At 37.3% G+C, this 15,600-nt stretch overlaps 1 protein-coding gene across 2 annotated transcripts; it reads left to right on the forward strand.

Annotated features, from left to right (window-relative positions):
• The first annotated feature begins 93 nt into the window (after positions 1 to 93).
• NAPG (NSF attachment protein gamma) lies at positions 94 to 15,285 on the forward strand. Of its 2 annotated transcripts, none has more exons than XM_013942616.2 (12): positions 94 to 269; positions 2,376 to 2,443; positions 3,667 to 3,751; positions 4,298 to 4,315; positions 4,894 to 4,924; positions 6,417 to 6,526; positions 6,663 to 6,729; positions 7,415 to 7,485; positions 8,634 to 8,712; positions 9,479 to 9,558; positions 11,051 to 11,180; positions 12,173 to 15,285. In XM_013942616.2, the coding sequence occupies exons 1-12, from the start codon at positions 214 to 216 to the stop codon at positions 12,320 to 12,322; spliced, it is 945 nt and encodes a 314-aa protein (XP_013798070.1). In that variant the 5' UTR covers positions 94 to 213; the 3' UTR covers positions 12,323 to 15,285. The 2 variants fall into 2 exon arrangements, with proteins under 2 accessions (XP_013798070.1, XP_013798077.1); XM_013942623.2 differs by having other exon boundaries at positions 12,207 to 15,285.
• Positions 15,286 to 15,600: the final 315 nt, after the last annotated feature.

Consider the following 15,600-nt stretch of genomic DNA (forward strand, 5'->3'; position numbering starts at 1 on the left):
AACGGCCGCAAAGGCTGCGCTTAGGGAGCGCCCCGCCCGCGCGCGTCCGAAGCGCGAAGCCCCATCCCGCGCCGCGCAGGCGCGGGTCGGACACGGAAGCCTCCGTCCCTTCCCCTCGACGTCCCGTGGACCCCGCGGCGTTCCGTAGCTCGAGCGGTGGCGGTTTCCTAGTGCGCGCGCGTGCACGTCGCCCGTCCGCGCACGGCTGGCGAGATGGCGGCGCAGAAGATAAACGAGGCGCTGGAGCACATCGCTAAGGCAGAGAAATAGTGAGTGGGGAAAGGGGGGAGGGGTCAGGAGAAGAAGAAGCTGGCAAGCGGGGGAGGCGGTTGCCAGCCCAGTGGCCGGACTGCCAGGCCCGCCCGCCTCGACTGCCCCGCGGAGACGCCGTATCGCCTCCTGCCCGAGCGGAGCCCTGCGGAGTGCGTCGCTCCCGCCGCGGGCGCCCTCCCCCGCGGCCGTGTAGTCCTGGGGCTGCTGCCCGCCGCGTTAGCGCAGCAGCTCCTGACTCCCTCCGCGCCCCTGGCCAACTGCGGGGGGGGGGGGGAGGTGTCCTGGGAGCTGTAGTTCTCCCTGGCAGCCTCCCGAGGAGCGGGAGCCTCGGGTTAACTACAACTCCCAGAATGCCCCGGCGGAGTCGTTGGGAGGGGGCTGGCAGCCGGTGGGGAGATGGCGGCGTCACGGGGGGCCTCGAGGGAGCCCCGGAGGGGCCCGAAGGGCATAGCCGGGGTGGGGGGAGAGGGCTGCGTGGCTGGGGGAGGCGAGTGGGCAGAGGACGTGGCTGCTCGGCCCCCGTCCCGCTTCAGGGGAGACCCTGCCCGCGGAGGGTGTGTGCAGAAAGGCTCTCCTCTCTCCCAAGTGGTGAGAGTGAAGCAGTCCCGAGACAAGGAGATGGTTGAGACTATAGGGCTCGGGGGCCTTGAGCCTGATCAGTTTCCTTAAAGGCCACGCAGGGTTCTTGCTCTGCCTGTAACTGGAAATCAAGGGAAGTCACTGCTGCTCATTTGCCAAAGTTAGTAGGAAAAAAGACAAATGGAAGAAAAGAGTTATGGGGGGGTGGTGAATAGAGGAACGTAACCTTACTGAGTTAGGTGGGAAACCATAAAAGACAGTATGAAAATGTCTGATTCTTTTTAGATGGCCTTAAATGACATGTGCTGACATTTACCTTAGAAAGTTTAACATCTATGTATACTAACCTTTGAATGTGTATTTTAATGCCGAATATAGCCATTTTGCTTATAAGTTTCAATTTCATAGACTACAGTATGCATGTAATGGAGTTGACTGTTCCAGAGATGCTATAGTTTTAATAGTAACAACAGGCAACCTAAAAATCAAGGGTCAAAAGTATAAAGTGCAATAGAGGTGAGAACCTTCAACATAACAAATCCTTACCAGAGCATCATCAAACTACCTGATCAAAAGTGTCATTCAGTGGAATTCACTTTGCGCTTATCCTGGAACACACTTGAAATAAAATGCTCTTAACTCACAAGTTGTATGCAGATTAAAGCAGGGTATATTTCAGTTCAATGCATTTGTGCCTCTGCCTGTGATAAAAAATAACACAATATAAAGGCTTCCTTTAGAAGCTGTGTGCTGTGGCTTTCACCCAATGAAGATGGCAAAGCTAATATAGACTGTATACAGCTGTTTTTCCAAATATAAGCGTGTTTTGCATCTGAAGTGTCTGGCTACAACAAATGTGGATATGAACTCTTGTTTTAATTGTGTTAATTCTTATGTATGTTTCTTTAATGAGGAAAAAATATTGAAGTCATTCTTGCCTAATGACTTACTTTATTTTGATATGTGTATTTTTGCCCCTTACATGTGTAGCACCACTTAGTGTCATGACCTATTGTATATGTATCCATGAGAAATAGATGAGACTTTGTTTTTGTGTTGGTAGGTAAATTCTTTCATTTGTTTGTATGTGGAATGGAGACTGACAATTCTCATAATCAAAAAGTGACTCCAGAGGAACACTGGAAACCTTCATGGCATTTAACAAAAAAGTATTGCCAGGTCTTGTGGTATTAGAAATCTTGACATACCAGGTTGGTGTAGGTGGAAGTATTCTTTTGTTGACTGCCTGCTGTTGGAGAGCTGGACTTGCGACCACTTACTGGGAGTAGAGGTAGGAGCATGTTGAGACAGGGCATGTAACTATTAGAGATTGCTACAGTACTTAACGCTGTCATTGTTTGGAATTGCACGTATTTTTACAGTTACAATGCCACCGTGGTATTGGCATGTGGCTAATCACTCTTTTTCAGAGATTGTTTAAAATTTTAAATATATGCCAGTTCTTTGAAGGTAAAATATAAAAATATTAATAGTTTTTAATGGGCCTTTTTCTTGTATTTTAGTCTGAAAACTGGATTCTTAAAGTGGAAACCAGATTATGACAGTGCAGCTACTGAATATGGGAAGGCAGGTATGGATGGCTGTAAATATGGGAACGTGCTTTAGATTTTCAAAATACTCTTTTAGCTTAATCTCAAATAATATTTTATGTCTTTTCAATATGTTATTATGTAAGTAAAACTGTTGTGAAGACTAAAGTTAAAAGAAGAAAGGGAAAACCTTCTTAATAGCACTGTGAAATAATTTTTAAATTGTACTTGGAGAAATGGAATAGTTGTAAGCTTGAAAAAATTTTATTGTGACATCTACCATGGGTATTACTGCATGTTGTAAAACTAAAGCTTTCCTCTTTTCACTTGTCCACCCCCAAATCCTATGACCTTATCCAACAACAAATATTCTAGCTGTTTTTAAAGCTTTGCTTTTTCATCACCTTCTGAAGTATGTCCCAGCTGAGACTGGCTCAGTAAGATAGAGAGATGCTGCCAAGTTTTTTAGACATAGTAAAACTATTCTTCTCCTTCTTTGCCTTTGCAAGTGTCATACCAAATATAAAATTCTTCCTCCCCCCCCCCCCACCATCTTAAACTGTTTCCTTCTTTCTGCTCATAGTAATTCATCTTTGGGGGGAGTGGAAATGCTCTTAACACTAGGCATTCCTACTCATTGATTTAAGCCTGAATTAAAGAAAATAAAAAGTTGGAAGAGCAAGTTATTGATAGCAGTTGAAAGTCATTGAAACATTTTGAGATTAAAAAAAAAAAATTCAAGTCCTTCTTGAACATGTAATCTGTATAATGAAGACATATATTTGCATCCTGAAGTAGTTGAGGAAGTTGTTCTATGTATTGTTGAAGGTATTGTAGGTATTGTTGACAGCATGCTTTTATACCGTGCAGTTTGAAATCAGAACAAAGCACTGTTTCTTACATTTTAGAAACTAAAATGCTATACTGGTTTTGTATAACCTTTAATGATTAAACATATATACATATGAATTCCTGCAATTCTGTAACTAATATACAGAATGAGTGATATTCCAAAATTCAGCTAAATGCAGTATGTGTGATGTATGGTACTGAAGTGCGGTTGACAATAAATGTTTTTAATGGTAACTAAGTGACTAATGAAGCAAGGAAGACTGTCATGGGATTTTTTGGAAGATCTTGTTAAACTGTAACCACTCATCTTAAGAGTCTATTTGTTTCTCTGAGTGGCTAAATATTTGAGCAGAAGTGCTAAAAGAAGGAAAATAACAAATTGTAAATGAGAACTTTTTTTGCTTTCTTGCAGCTGTTGCTTTTAAGAATGCCAAGCAGTTTGACCAGGCAAGGGAAGCATGTTTACGGGAAGCTGAGGCACATGAAAACAATAAAGCGTATCTTTTCATTGATTGTTATTTCTTTTTCCAAGAAGCTGACTAGTTGCTACTTAGAACTGGGTAATGGGGGTTGGTAGAAGATGTATTTCATATATTTTCACATTTCATCAACCTAACAAAGTTCTTAAAGGACTCTTCCTGTGTGCAGCGAAATACCTGGAGTGATAAAGTCCTAACCAGTGCCTGAGATGTCTAGTTGCTGCTGCAGAAATGAATGTATTTTTCCAAAATGCCTAAAAATATATATTATAAACTAAATGCAATTCTGGCATTATTATGGTGCTTGTAGTTCTACTTAGTAGCCAGGAACACCTTTTAAATGGGCTCTTTATGACTTTATGCACACAGTTATACTTGCTATTTGTGTTTATTACATCCTTAAATTTGTTTATTTCTGAAACCTTGCTTGCATACTTAGATTGGCCTTTGTGGGATTCCTCTCTTTCAACCTGGTACTTGTATGAGATTTTTGTCCCCTAATTTATTAATCTGCATTTATATTTTTATGGCTTTTGTCCTTGACTTTGATTCTGTTACCTCCAGTCTCTTCCATGCTGCCAAGTAAGTACAGATGCACTGAGTGATCTGAAACAAGTTTTCCAAAATACAGAATATAATTTTGATCTTGCTATAGCAAGTGGTATGGTTCAGGTTGTTTCACTATTTCAAAATCAGTTTCATGAAAGCATGGGCCAGGAAAGTCTGAAAAACTGCAGTAGCTATCTGAAGAAACTGATAATCTTGACATCTTCCAGCACCTTTTAATGTCAAATATTTTTTCTTAAATAAACTCTTTGTACATTTGGAATTATCTACTGTTGACTTTATTTATAAATTTCTTTAAAGAATACCTCAAAGCAAGCAAGTAGTGACTAACAATCCAAATGTTGCCAGTAGATCAGATCATGAGAATAGATTTTCATGGGGGAGAGGGGAAAGCGCACTTGAAGTACTTCATCAATGGAAAATAGTCTTACTCATGTATTGTCTCATTAAATCAAATATTAATGCTTAGAAGATGTGCAAACTTCAAATATTAACAGGGAAGTGATAGTTGACGCATGTTGCTGCATAGCAAGACGTGCTGCAGCTTGCTGAAATACAACATATCTAACTAAATCTTAACTTTCTCTCTGCAGAGCTTATGAACAAGCTGGCATGATGTTAAAGGTATTTTTGTTGACTAGTTTTCATCAAAAAGCTCTCTTTTAAAGTGAAGAATATTGTGCACTGGACTGTTTCAAAAATATATATAAATGAATTGCATGTTAAAGTAATGGTGGTCTGTTGACTCACAGTCCCCATGAACACCCTCCCTAGTTTAGGGAAGCTGCATTGTAATTGCAAGGGGTTTTTTTTCTTTGTAGAAAGAAAGGTGAAGGCCTCATATCAGAAGGTAACAAAAGGGTGCTAGTTCTGCTCTAAACTTCCACAAATTCATACATTAAATGGGGAAGAAAGTAATTGTGCACTCAAATCAGGCTAGATTGAAGTAAGGGATGTAAGGTCATATTCTAGCTCTGTTACAATTTCACAGTTGACCACATATTGCTAAGCTTTTTACTGATAATATCAGTAAAAGAACAGCTCTGAAAAGAGGGGTGGGAGAATCAGATTTTCTTATTGGGATAGGATTATGTTGATCTTTTTATTTCTGTTGGGATCACTAAAATAAAAGTGTATGTTTAGAAACTGTACTGTGACAAAACCGTTTTGTTTTGCCTGCCTGTGCCAGCAGTACTTGTTTTATAGGCTGTTGGAATTGCATTCTTGGTTTAAGTACTGTATTTTATTTGTGTGAGAGAAATGGTCTTTTTCCTACATATTTGACATAGGGTAGTATATATGTTACATAATCCTTAAATATATATTTGCTAAATACTAGCCTGACAATCCATTAACCTTGTGATACCACTTATATAGTACGAACTGTCTCCTAACCTTTCAGTAGAGTTTTGGTGATATCTCCAAACTTCATGCAGCAGTTTATTATAAACCTCACGATCATTAAAATCTGCTGCTCTAATCTGGTTGCTTATCAGAATCCTGATGGTGACCTTTTTGAGTGTGCATTAGTTACTCAGTAGTTGTGTAGATCACTAGGTGAAATAATTTGACCTTTATTAAATCAGTGCATATTAAAGTTGCTACTTACAAGTGACTTTTACAGGATTTGTCAACTTTCACTAGCTCCTCAAATCTGTAAATAAAAATTAAAATCATAATCCAGTGTTCAGTGCTCTAGGATGGTCAGTACATCTGTGGACTGCTGTTTAGATGCCCTCTAGCTGCTTGTTAAATTAGACTAGTATTAACATATTTATTTACTGCCTAATTGAAATCTGCAGAGAGGAGGACTAGTTGGTCTGACTGTATCATTGTAAGATGACTGCCTGTTTAGTTACTTCCTTCTATGCTTAATTGAAAGAATGTAAGGAGTTTGCTGAACTGAATGCTTGACTTACTCCTTTACAAATGTGTGGTAATGCAGAAGGCATGTCTCTACCTGTCTGTATTACTATATATGTTCTGTTATTTTGTCTCCTTACAAGTCAAGACCTCTAAATAAATAAAAAAAAAGTATTACAGCTTGCTTTCATTTGGTTCATTATACATAAGCAGAGTTCCTGACAGTGATGTCCCTCCAACTCTGTCTTTGCAGGAGATGCAGAGACTTCCTGAAGCAGTTCAGCTGATTGAGAAAGCCAGCATGATGTACCTGGAGAATGGAACACCAGACACAGCAGCTATTGCACTGGAACGGGCTGGAAAGTAAGTCTGTGGTATTGGTGGCTAGAATGCATGCCTGGCATTGGTATCACTCTGTTTTTCTCCCTGTCTTTTCGATGCTTTTAGGTAGAAGATATCTTCATTTGTTCTAAAGATAAATGATACATATTTATTACAGGCTAATAGAAAATGTGAGCCCAGAGAAGGCTGTACAGCTCTATCAGCAGGCAGCATCAGTGTTCGAAGTAAGTTTTACTTTTTTTTCTTTCACAAGCAAAGAAATTTACAACATCAGAAAGTAAATTCACTTGAAGGAATTGGTGTTTAGGATCAGCTGTAAAGCTAAGTAAAACCTAAGCTCGGGTTCTAAATCATTTTTTGTTCCTTTCACATCAGTGGCCAGGTAATGGAGCTGAAGAGTTCTTGTGCTGTAGAGAGGGAAATTATAAAAGTGAGGAGTTGATTTTCTTTGCCTGCATTTTCCTCAGTTTTGCACTTGGCAATCTGAATTTCATATGTTGTCAGCTTTCCTCCCTGTTATCGGGCGGTATGGAGAGGGAAGGAGTATTGCAGAAGATCTGCACTTTCCAGAGGAAATTTAGACAGAGGCTTTCTCCTGTCTACTGTCAGTCTTGGAGCTGTATGTGTCTTAATGTGAATGGTATATACAAGCAGATTTTACCAAGAGGTAGAACAAATGTCTCAGCCTAACAACATTAGGAAGTTTTTTGCTTTGCTCTCTAGATATATATGGGAGGGAGCTGGCTGTGGGACTTGGGTACCCCAGTACTCTTCATGTTTCCCTTCAGTTTGTGAACTATAGTAGAAAAGTTGTTCAAGCAATAGACAACATACTTAGTTAAGCTCTAGTGGTCTTAATCCTATGCAAATGAAATATGAATGTGTGAAATTCTTTTTGTTCTTCTCTAGAATGAAGAACGTTTACGGCAAGCTTTAGAAATGCTAGGGAAGGCATCAAGACTTCTAGTCAGAGGACGCAGGTATAGCTTTATACCTATTTTTCTGAAATACAGTTTAATAGTGAATTTCACTGACTGTTGTTGGGTTTGTATACTGTTACTCAGCATTCTCTGAGACGTGCTTAAAACTAAATTTCAGTTTCTGTGGGAGGATATACCGGACTACCACTGATCCAGGAATTACCTATTTTGTATCCTGGAATGGCAGAATGTACAGACCATAAAACTTTCTTTCATGTTTATTGGAGAATAGCTAGAAAGGACATACTCCAGTATTAATTCTTAAACTACTTCATAAAATTCTTTTTTCGTCCAACCCTGATTTGTAGTAAGTTCTTGAAAGTCTTTTATAGCTGAGGAATATAAATTGGGGGAATTAAGGCACTAACCTGAGGAAAGAAGTCTGTTTGCAACAGCTTGATTCTGGACTTAGAGTATGACTTAGTCTCAATAGCAATTTCTTGTTGGTTACTGTCACAAAACTTGACCTTCAGTTTAGCATAGACTTGCTTAACTGGATTGTACAGCTCCTTTAAGAAATTGTCCAGGTCTGTGTTTCTAACTGTTTTTGAGCTGTATTTCATGGTATAGTTGCAGTCGAAAAAGAAAACTTGCAAAGAAAGTTGAAAATCTTTCAGTAAAAGAACACGTCAGCATAGCTTCAGAGCGTCTGAAATATTTGGTTGCTCTGCTGCTTTATAGTTCATGTGCTGAATCATTTCTAGAAGTTTGGAACATAGTGACTAAAAGGGATATTCAAACTAGAAACTAGTTTCTATGACTATCTTGATAATTCATGAATATTAGATGTATTGTTAGCTTATGCTAAACAAAATTCGTAGTAACCTAACAACACAGAGAAATCTGTTGGGGTATTTTACAAGTTGTCATCTTGTGAATTGTTATGAAATGTGCGTGAATAAATACAGTATGTTTTTGGCCTGCATGTATACAAAAGGAATTTTTGGCTGTTCAATTTTTTTTGAGGTCTAATCTGTCAGTAAGATCTACTGCTTATTTTAGTTTTGTTGTTTTTTTTATTGAGGCACACTTGCAGGTGAATTAGTTAAATACCTCCTGTTTTTTGCCACCTATGAAGACTTAGTAGCTTCTGGTTCGTTATGCTCATTTCCTGGTACTGATTATCATAACTGGTTTTTGTTTTTTAGATTAGATGAGGCTGCATTGTCCCTGCAAAAGGAAAAAAGTATTTATAAGGAAATTGAAAATTATCCAACATGCTATAAGGTAAAAATCTAAGTGGCACTTTCTGGTGGTGCATTTTCAGTTTTTCTGGGGAACTAATAAGGTGACAGCTGACCTCTGACTGACAGTTTATACCTCTTGATTCAGGGATGAATTTCATGCTAAATGATCAGAATCTGTGGTATTTACTAGCTTACCATATTTTACCAGCCTTTCACCATGCATTTTCACTAGTGTAATGTTGAAGACCACTGCTGTAGGTAACAGTATCTTACCAAAACTACTGAACTATAACAGTTTATGGATGAGCCTTCAAACTGACTTGAACAAACTTGGTCTTCTGTTTTGGAAGGTGAACTAATTTATCTTGAAAATGGAAGGAAGAGAAAAAAGAGAAGGCATGGGCATTTTTCTATTGTATTTTTAATAGGATTGTCTGATCTGCATTAATCTAGAAGTTGTTTCTTCCATCATTCTTATTAGAGTTATTTGCTTTTGAATTCTGAATAAGAATTTTGGTTGGTTTTGAGGTTTCACCGTTACAAACCACAAAAAGAGAAAAGCATAAAATAAAATAGGCTTTGCTTGGTGCAACAGTTATTTACAATGTTACAGGAGCTGATCTGTTAATACCAGTGGGGGATCTGGCTTACAACTTTTTCCCTACATTTCCCACTTGTTCCAGTAACTTATGATCATCACAGACTCTAATGATCTTTTCATGCTGAATTAATTAACAGTCCAGCATCTTGCTTATAATTTACTGTTTGTTCTTCTAAAGAATCATCAGATTTTTTTTTTTTTCCAGAAAACTATTGCTCAAGTCTTGGTTCATCTTCACAGAAATGATTATGTTGCTGCAGAAAGATGTGTGAGGGAAAGCTATAGGTAAGTCTGCTTTACTGTTTTCTAATTTTAAGCTGAAAATTTATTCATGTAGATCTAGTCTTATTAAAGAGGTCTGGAAACTCTTTCAAGAAGTTTTAAGTCTGTATTTCTGTTGACTTACAGTAATAGTGTTCTCTAGCAGGTGGCTATTAGGAAATGTTTTTTCACTCTTTACAGATTTAGCTGTAATTGCTATGGTGATACTTTTATGAACCTAAAACAAAAGATTAATTATAAATGGGTACTTATATGTGACAGGCAAAATGAGACAGAAATTAGAAGTTCTTTGAATGTTTTCCTTGATAAAAGATGAATAGAATACTATTACGGTTGGAATTCTTGCCTTACTGATGTTCTGCAATGTTGTCTTTCTTTGAGTTGTTTCTCTTTTTCAAACTGAACAGAGATGCATTAACACTTGTAAACAAATGTTCAGAATTAAAAGGGGGACTTTCTGAAAGTTGCTATCTGAATTTACTTTTTTTGGAATTTTTTTTGTTATGTTATGTGTTGAGACCCTTTAAAAGTTGAAATTATAACTTGTCATTACTATGTTTTATTATGATTTGAGGATAGAAATGCGGATTGCAGTCTCAAAATACACAATAGCAGTATCCCCAAATAATCAATTAAACTGTTTAGTGTGGTGATTGGATTGAGGGAAAGATTGATCTAAATATTTTTCTTAAAGAAAAATTCTTTGTGAATTGCTACGGCTGGGCAAGTAGGAGATCTTACCCTTGTGCTTGGATTTTAGTCATACATTGGAAGAGGAAAAGCAAATTTTCCTTTTTTGGTGTTCTTTAAACACTTGATTGAACTGAAAGATGATTAAGAAAGCAGGAACTAGTCCAGTTGAATACATTGAAATGAAGAAGGTATTTTTTGTGCATTCAAGAGAACATTCTGCTATCAATATCTGGATTAGTATTTAAATCCTGGTTCCAGATGCTTTTCCAGCAACTCTCTCCATTTCAGCTCTCATTAGAACTTCAGTGACAAAATACTGAGACTACATATTTTTACTTAAACTACATTTTTAGGGAAATGACTTGAACGTATGTGTAAGTTAAACTGATACTTTATTTTTAGTAATAAGTTTTTTAAGATCCATCTTTAAACAGCTTGGTCATATTTTCCAAGTATTCAATTTGTATTTCATAAAGAAATTCATTACAAAAATTTTCTGTGTGTACAGTGGAAGAAAAGTTTATTGACTAGTCACCAAAGTTTAAAAATGCCAATATTCTCTTTTCTCTCAGAACTGTGATTGTAGTCTAATTTTCAGCATGCAAATTAATATTGAGGAAAGTTAAAGTTTCCATGTAGCTGGGGAAATCAAAGTGATTGGACAGTTTCATGGAATAAGCAGTTCATCAGATTCTTATAAGCTGCCTGCTCTTCTGATATTAATGAGCAACATTTAAAGACAGATAGCTGAGTGTCGAGTAGATGGCTGAAATATCTTAAATGAACTCTGAATTTTCTCAAGTATACCAGGATTTAATGGAAGTGAAGACTGTGCTGCACTAGAGCAACTTTTAGAAGGGTATGACCAGCAAGATCAGGATCAAGTTTCTGAAGTCTGTAATTTACCACTCTTCAAGTACATGGACAATGATGTAAGTGGGCAGTTCTTGTGTTTTTTCATAATCTTCCTACTTAGTGAGTTTCAGAGAGATTTTTATGCAGAAGAGGAAAGTAAAGAGAGATTCATGTATTTGTTGCAGCTTACTCTTTCCTCCTACCCTGTGCCTATGAACTTTTTGTATTTTTTACTTTGCTACCTGCCACTGTGAAGTCCTGCATTGTTGAGACTTTCTGATGGTGGAAGGCTTAAATGAAAGAGCAGTTTGTAGTGGATCTGCTGAGTCTGTCTAAAGAATGGACCAAAACTAAGTTCCGTTTTACCTTGTTCCTTTTGGGGATGGAACACTTCGCTGCAAATGCTTTAGCTCAGAAATACCATATAGCCAATATGCTTGCATAATCATTTTACAGTTGGAATGTGATGTCTACCGGATAGTGTTGATGGGTGGGTGGGGTTTCAGCACTTATTCCCTAACAAGTTACCAATGCTACTTAATAATTAGTAAAAGATATTTTTTTTCCGTTTGAAGAAAGTAGTAGCCATGAAGTAAAGGAGACATCCAGCCATCTATATTTTTTGTGTTGTCTAGTTTTACCCAATCTTTACAATTTAACATAATAGTAAAGGTACTAATTTTACTGTAAAACATCTGTAAGACTCTTTATATGAACTGTTACTAGATAGTGTGTGCCGAGCTACACACTGAAGATACTTTTTACATAAAACTTGAAAAACTGAGACTGTGATGTGGCAGAGTTATTTTATAATAAGCAGTCCATTTATTTTATAATAGACAGATCTTATTTCCCACTTATCAAAGCATTCTAAGATGGAAAAATGAAGGAATGTTAGGCTTATTCTAAACCTGAAAAATATACTCTGAGGGCATCTTCAATCAGTTTTCTTTACCGAATGTCACTTACTTCATGTGTATATTAACTCCAGTGAATTCTGTGCAGTGTGATTCAAGTAAACTTTACTACTGTGAGAGTATAGAAATTAAACTTGTCTTGTTATTGTCAGTATGCCAAACTAGGTCTTTCTTTGGTGGTCCCAGGAGGTGGAATCAAGAAGAAATTGCCAAATGCTGCACAAGACAAAGCAAGAGGACCAGCCACAGCGGGCTCTCATGCTGAGGAGGAGGAGGATGAATATTCTGGTGGACTCTGTTAGTTGCAGACATGTGTTGTCTTAAATACCTGACTAGTTTGTGATGTTGAGCTTATCCAAAGGTACTAGATTTATCAGTACTTCATTGCAATCATGATATGGGAATGCTAATATTAACTTGGCAGCTTTGGGGTACAAAATAGGAAAAAAAGCATGATTGTACTTATTATCTTGAAGCGCTTTTGGATTCCATTCCTTACCTGGTAGGAGTTTCCTCAGAGCCCTTCCTTCAGTTGATGGGAAAAATTAGAGAGAAATTTTTATTAAAAGCATAGTTAGAAAGAAACCAAAATTTTGGACAAGAAGCACTGGGGTAGGGCAAGGGGAACAAAATTTTAAATGCTGAATTTTGACAGCTGGCACTTCTTAGTCCTTGGAACGTGTCTGTGATTATTTCCTGCAAGTTAAACTTAAGATCACTCATCTTGACATTTATCTCCTGTTTAACATTCTTTAAAGAAGAGTGACTGTACCAGATAGTGCTTATACCAGTGGAAAAGTCTCCAGTGGGAGCATTCTGTTTATTTTGAACATAATTTTACCCCACTGATGAATATTATTTTAACATCTTATTTTTGCAAAAACTATCCCCATGAATCTGGAAACTACTAGGTCAACTAGTTTGAAGCTGTTTCACAAGCTTAAAAGTACACACATGCACATCTTTCATCCCAAGAACATTATTGACCTGAAGTCTGGAAATACATGTTTGCATAGTGTTTGTAATATGTATCTTGGAATGAAAGAATTGGACAGCCTTTCTTGTGTTAGTAGTCTTTCCTAAGAAGAGCATGCCATAATCAAAACATAACTGAAGGTAGCACATAATATGCATTGAAAATAAAGCTCTGCAGACAAGGTTTAGCAAAAACCTAGGTGAAATGTTTGTGAATGTGTTTGAGCTTTATGAGTGTTTTAGGTGTTCATTTCTAATCAATACTGTAGACTACAAAGACATTTATTTCTTTTATATTTTCAAGGCATAAAACAGCTATCTTTTAGAAATGGCGTTTTTCAGACTAGCTCGGAGTTTGTTAACAATAGCAAAGTTATATGAAACATCTACTGTGTAGTCTTCCAGAGTAACCAAATTCTTAAAGTATCTTCTGCATTTTAATTTGATTTCAAGTTGTCATGTCTTTTGCAAGCTTCCATAGTGTCTCAATTTGTCAATTTTATGCCTAAAAATTGTTGACCCTAGAAGTTGTACCTGCAGTCTGCTTTTCAGAAGAACCTAATCAAGATCTGCACTAGAGTGACATCACTTGGTATCCAGCTGGGATATATGTATGAGTGGTGTGTGATGCCCAGATTTCAGTAAAAGTAGACCAAAAGCACAGTATAAGTGTTGATACAGTTTCTGCTATGTTAAGGAATTAGATTTCTTCAAAAATGTCAAGCATGTCTGACATAATTCAGAAGAAGGTAAATTTTTAGAAGGCTTATATTAACTTCCCTTGCAGTGGATAATACTGTTCTTAGTAGCATTGTGATGGGTGTGCAAGCTATGCTTAAGATTCTTGTGCAGGGTGAGTTTGATAACACTGACAGCTGCTTAGAAGTCACATTATTCAATTTCATGGATGTTTGAAGAAATTTTTTTTTCTTTGGCTTATGTAATAATAGGCTTGGATTTTAAAGCTATTTGGATCTACAAGTGTACTTTCCGTTTGTTATTAAGGATGCTGCACTTCCACAAAATAGCCTAAATGAAATTTAGGGAGTGAGTTGCTTTTTTGTTGGAATGATTAGGAATTTACATGAAAGATGGTTTTGAAGACCTTCATTTCTCACTATTGGAGCAGCTCACTCCAGTTTACTCAACTTCTGTCTTCTAGATTTGTTCATGAAGATCATGATGCACTTATGGGGAACTTTAAACATAATTTTTTAAAAAATTGCACATTTAGAAGCACTGGGAACACTAATTTTCTTCAAGCTTTTCCTGTTGCAGATGGCTTCATTTGTACCACTAAACACTTTTGATTCTGAAATTAATTTTGTTCAGTAGTCCAAAGGAGTCTACTTTTTGAGTGCAGTTGCATATATCTGAGAAGACAACATGCATAAGGGAATAAAAGTTGGGAGACTTGTGTCTGTCTGTGAAAGGACTTGCAGACTTGATTTAAACAACCCTTATAACACTAACAAGCTCTTAAACATTCAAGTTTATGCATTCAGTTCTTAAACAAAGACTACTTTTCATGTTGCTTACAAAGAATTTAGATATGCAAGGCTGTCTTCCTCGCTCCCCCAGCTTTTTTCTTTTTTTCCTGGCTATCAAACATCCCCGTGCCAAGTATAGAAAATCTAGGACAAAAATAATATGTGATAAACACATTAAGCTGCCATTGAACTGAAAGGGGCTTGTCTCAATCTTCGGAAAAGAATATTTGATTGCAGTGTTGCTTCAAAGACCAAATCTGCAGAAATGGAAGTGGCTGAAAATGAGATGGTCTATTTTATATAACTTATTCTCTTATTTTAGGTAATGAAAGTGTAATAGAAATGTTAACTGCCTTTTAGTAAATGTTTAACTATAAACAAAGCTGTCTGTATATTATGTGTTAGTGTTGTTTCTATCTTTCAAAACAATTTGCACACTTTTGTAAATATTCAAGTGATTTAAAGTGAAAATGTACCATTTAGAGCAGGAAAAAGTTTCCAAAAACATTGGTGAATGTAAGAAAAAAAAATGAATTTGTGCATGAAGACTGAGATGATCAATGTAATGTATATGTAAAATCAGACGATTTCTAAATTATCTCTAATTTAAGACTCAGAATGCCCAAATGCAGTATGAAGCATTCAAGCAGTGTGAAACCTGTGCTTTTTGTTCCTTTTCCAAATCTGCGTGATGTATTAAGAGTATGAAATGTTTTTGTAACAGCTCTACAGATGCTGCCTCTGTGAGAAGAGGTTCTGTGTTCCACCAATATCAAAAATAAAACAAAACTTGAAACTGATATTTGTGCTTGCTCCTCCCTGTTTTTGATCGGGTCCTGCTGAGCCCTGCCGCTTGAGAATGAGTGTTGTTCCATAATCTCAAGCAGATTTTATAGTGACTGTATAAGATTCTTTTTGACAAATAATGCAGATGTATTATGCAATGAAGGACTAGGTCTTGGGAGCCTACTGGTTTAATTTGGGAAGCTGCATGTCAGTGCTCTCTATGCAGGTTGTTCGTTAGACACTTGCTGTAAGGCATCGCATTTATCCTGTGTTTTTTTTCTCACATTTTGGTACATTTCTGATGGCTTTCATTATGAAGATAGTGTAAT

The sequence above is a fragment of the Apteryx mantelli genome, chromosome 2 (genome assembly GCF_036417845.1).
Source record: "Apteryx mantelli isolate bAptMan1 chromosome 2, bAptMan1.hap1, whole genome shotgun sequence".
NCBI classification, from domain to species: Eukaryota; Metazoa; Chordata; class Aves; order Apterygiformes; family Apterygidae; genus Apteryx; species Apteryx mantelli.

Excerpts from the sequence above, each read along its gene's own strand:
- NAPG (XM_013942616.2), top strand. The coding sequence starts at position 214 with ATGGCGGCGCAGAAGATAAACGAGGCGCTGGAGCACATCGCTAAGGCA. Across the intron at positions 6,527-6,662 it reads GCACTGGAACGGGCTGGAAA|GCTAATAGAAAATGTGAGCC; the intron begins GTAAGTCTGTGG and ends TATTTATTACAG. Across the intron at positions 6,730-7,414 it reads AGGCAGCATCAGTGTTCGAA|AATGAAGAACGTTTACGGCA; the intron begins GTAAGTTTTACT and ends GTTCTTCTCTAG.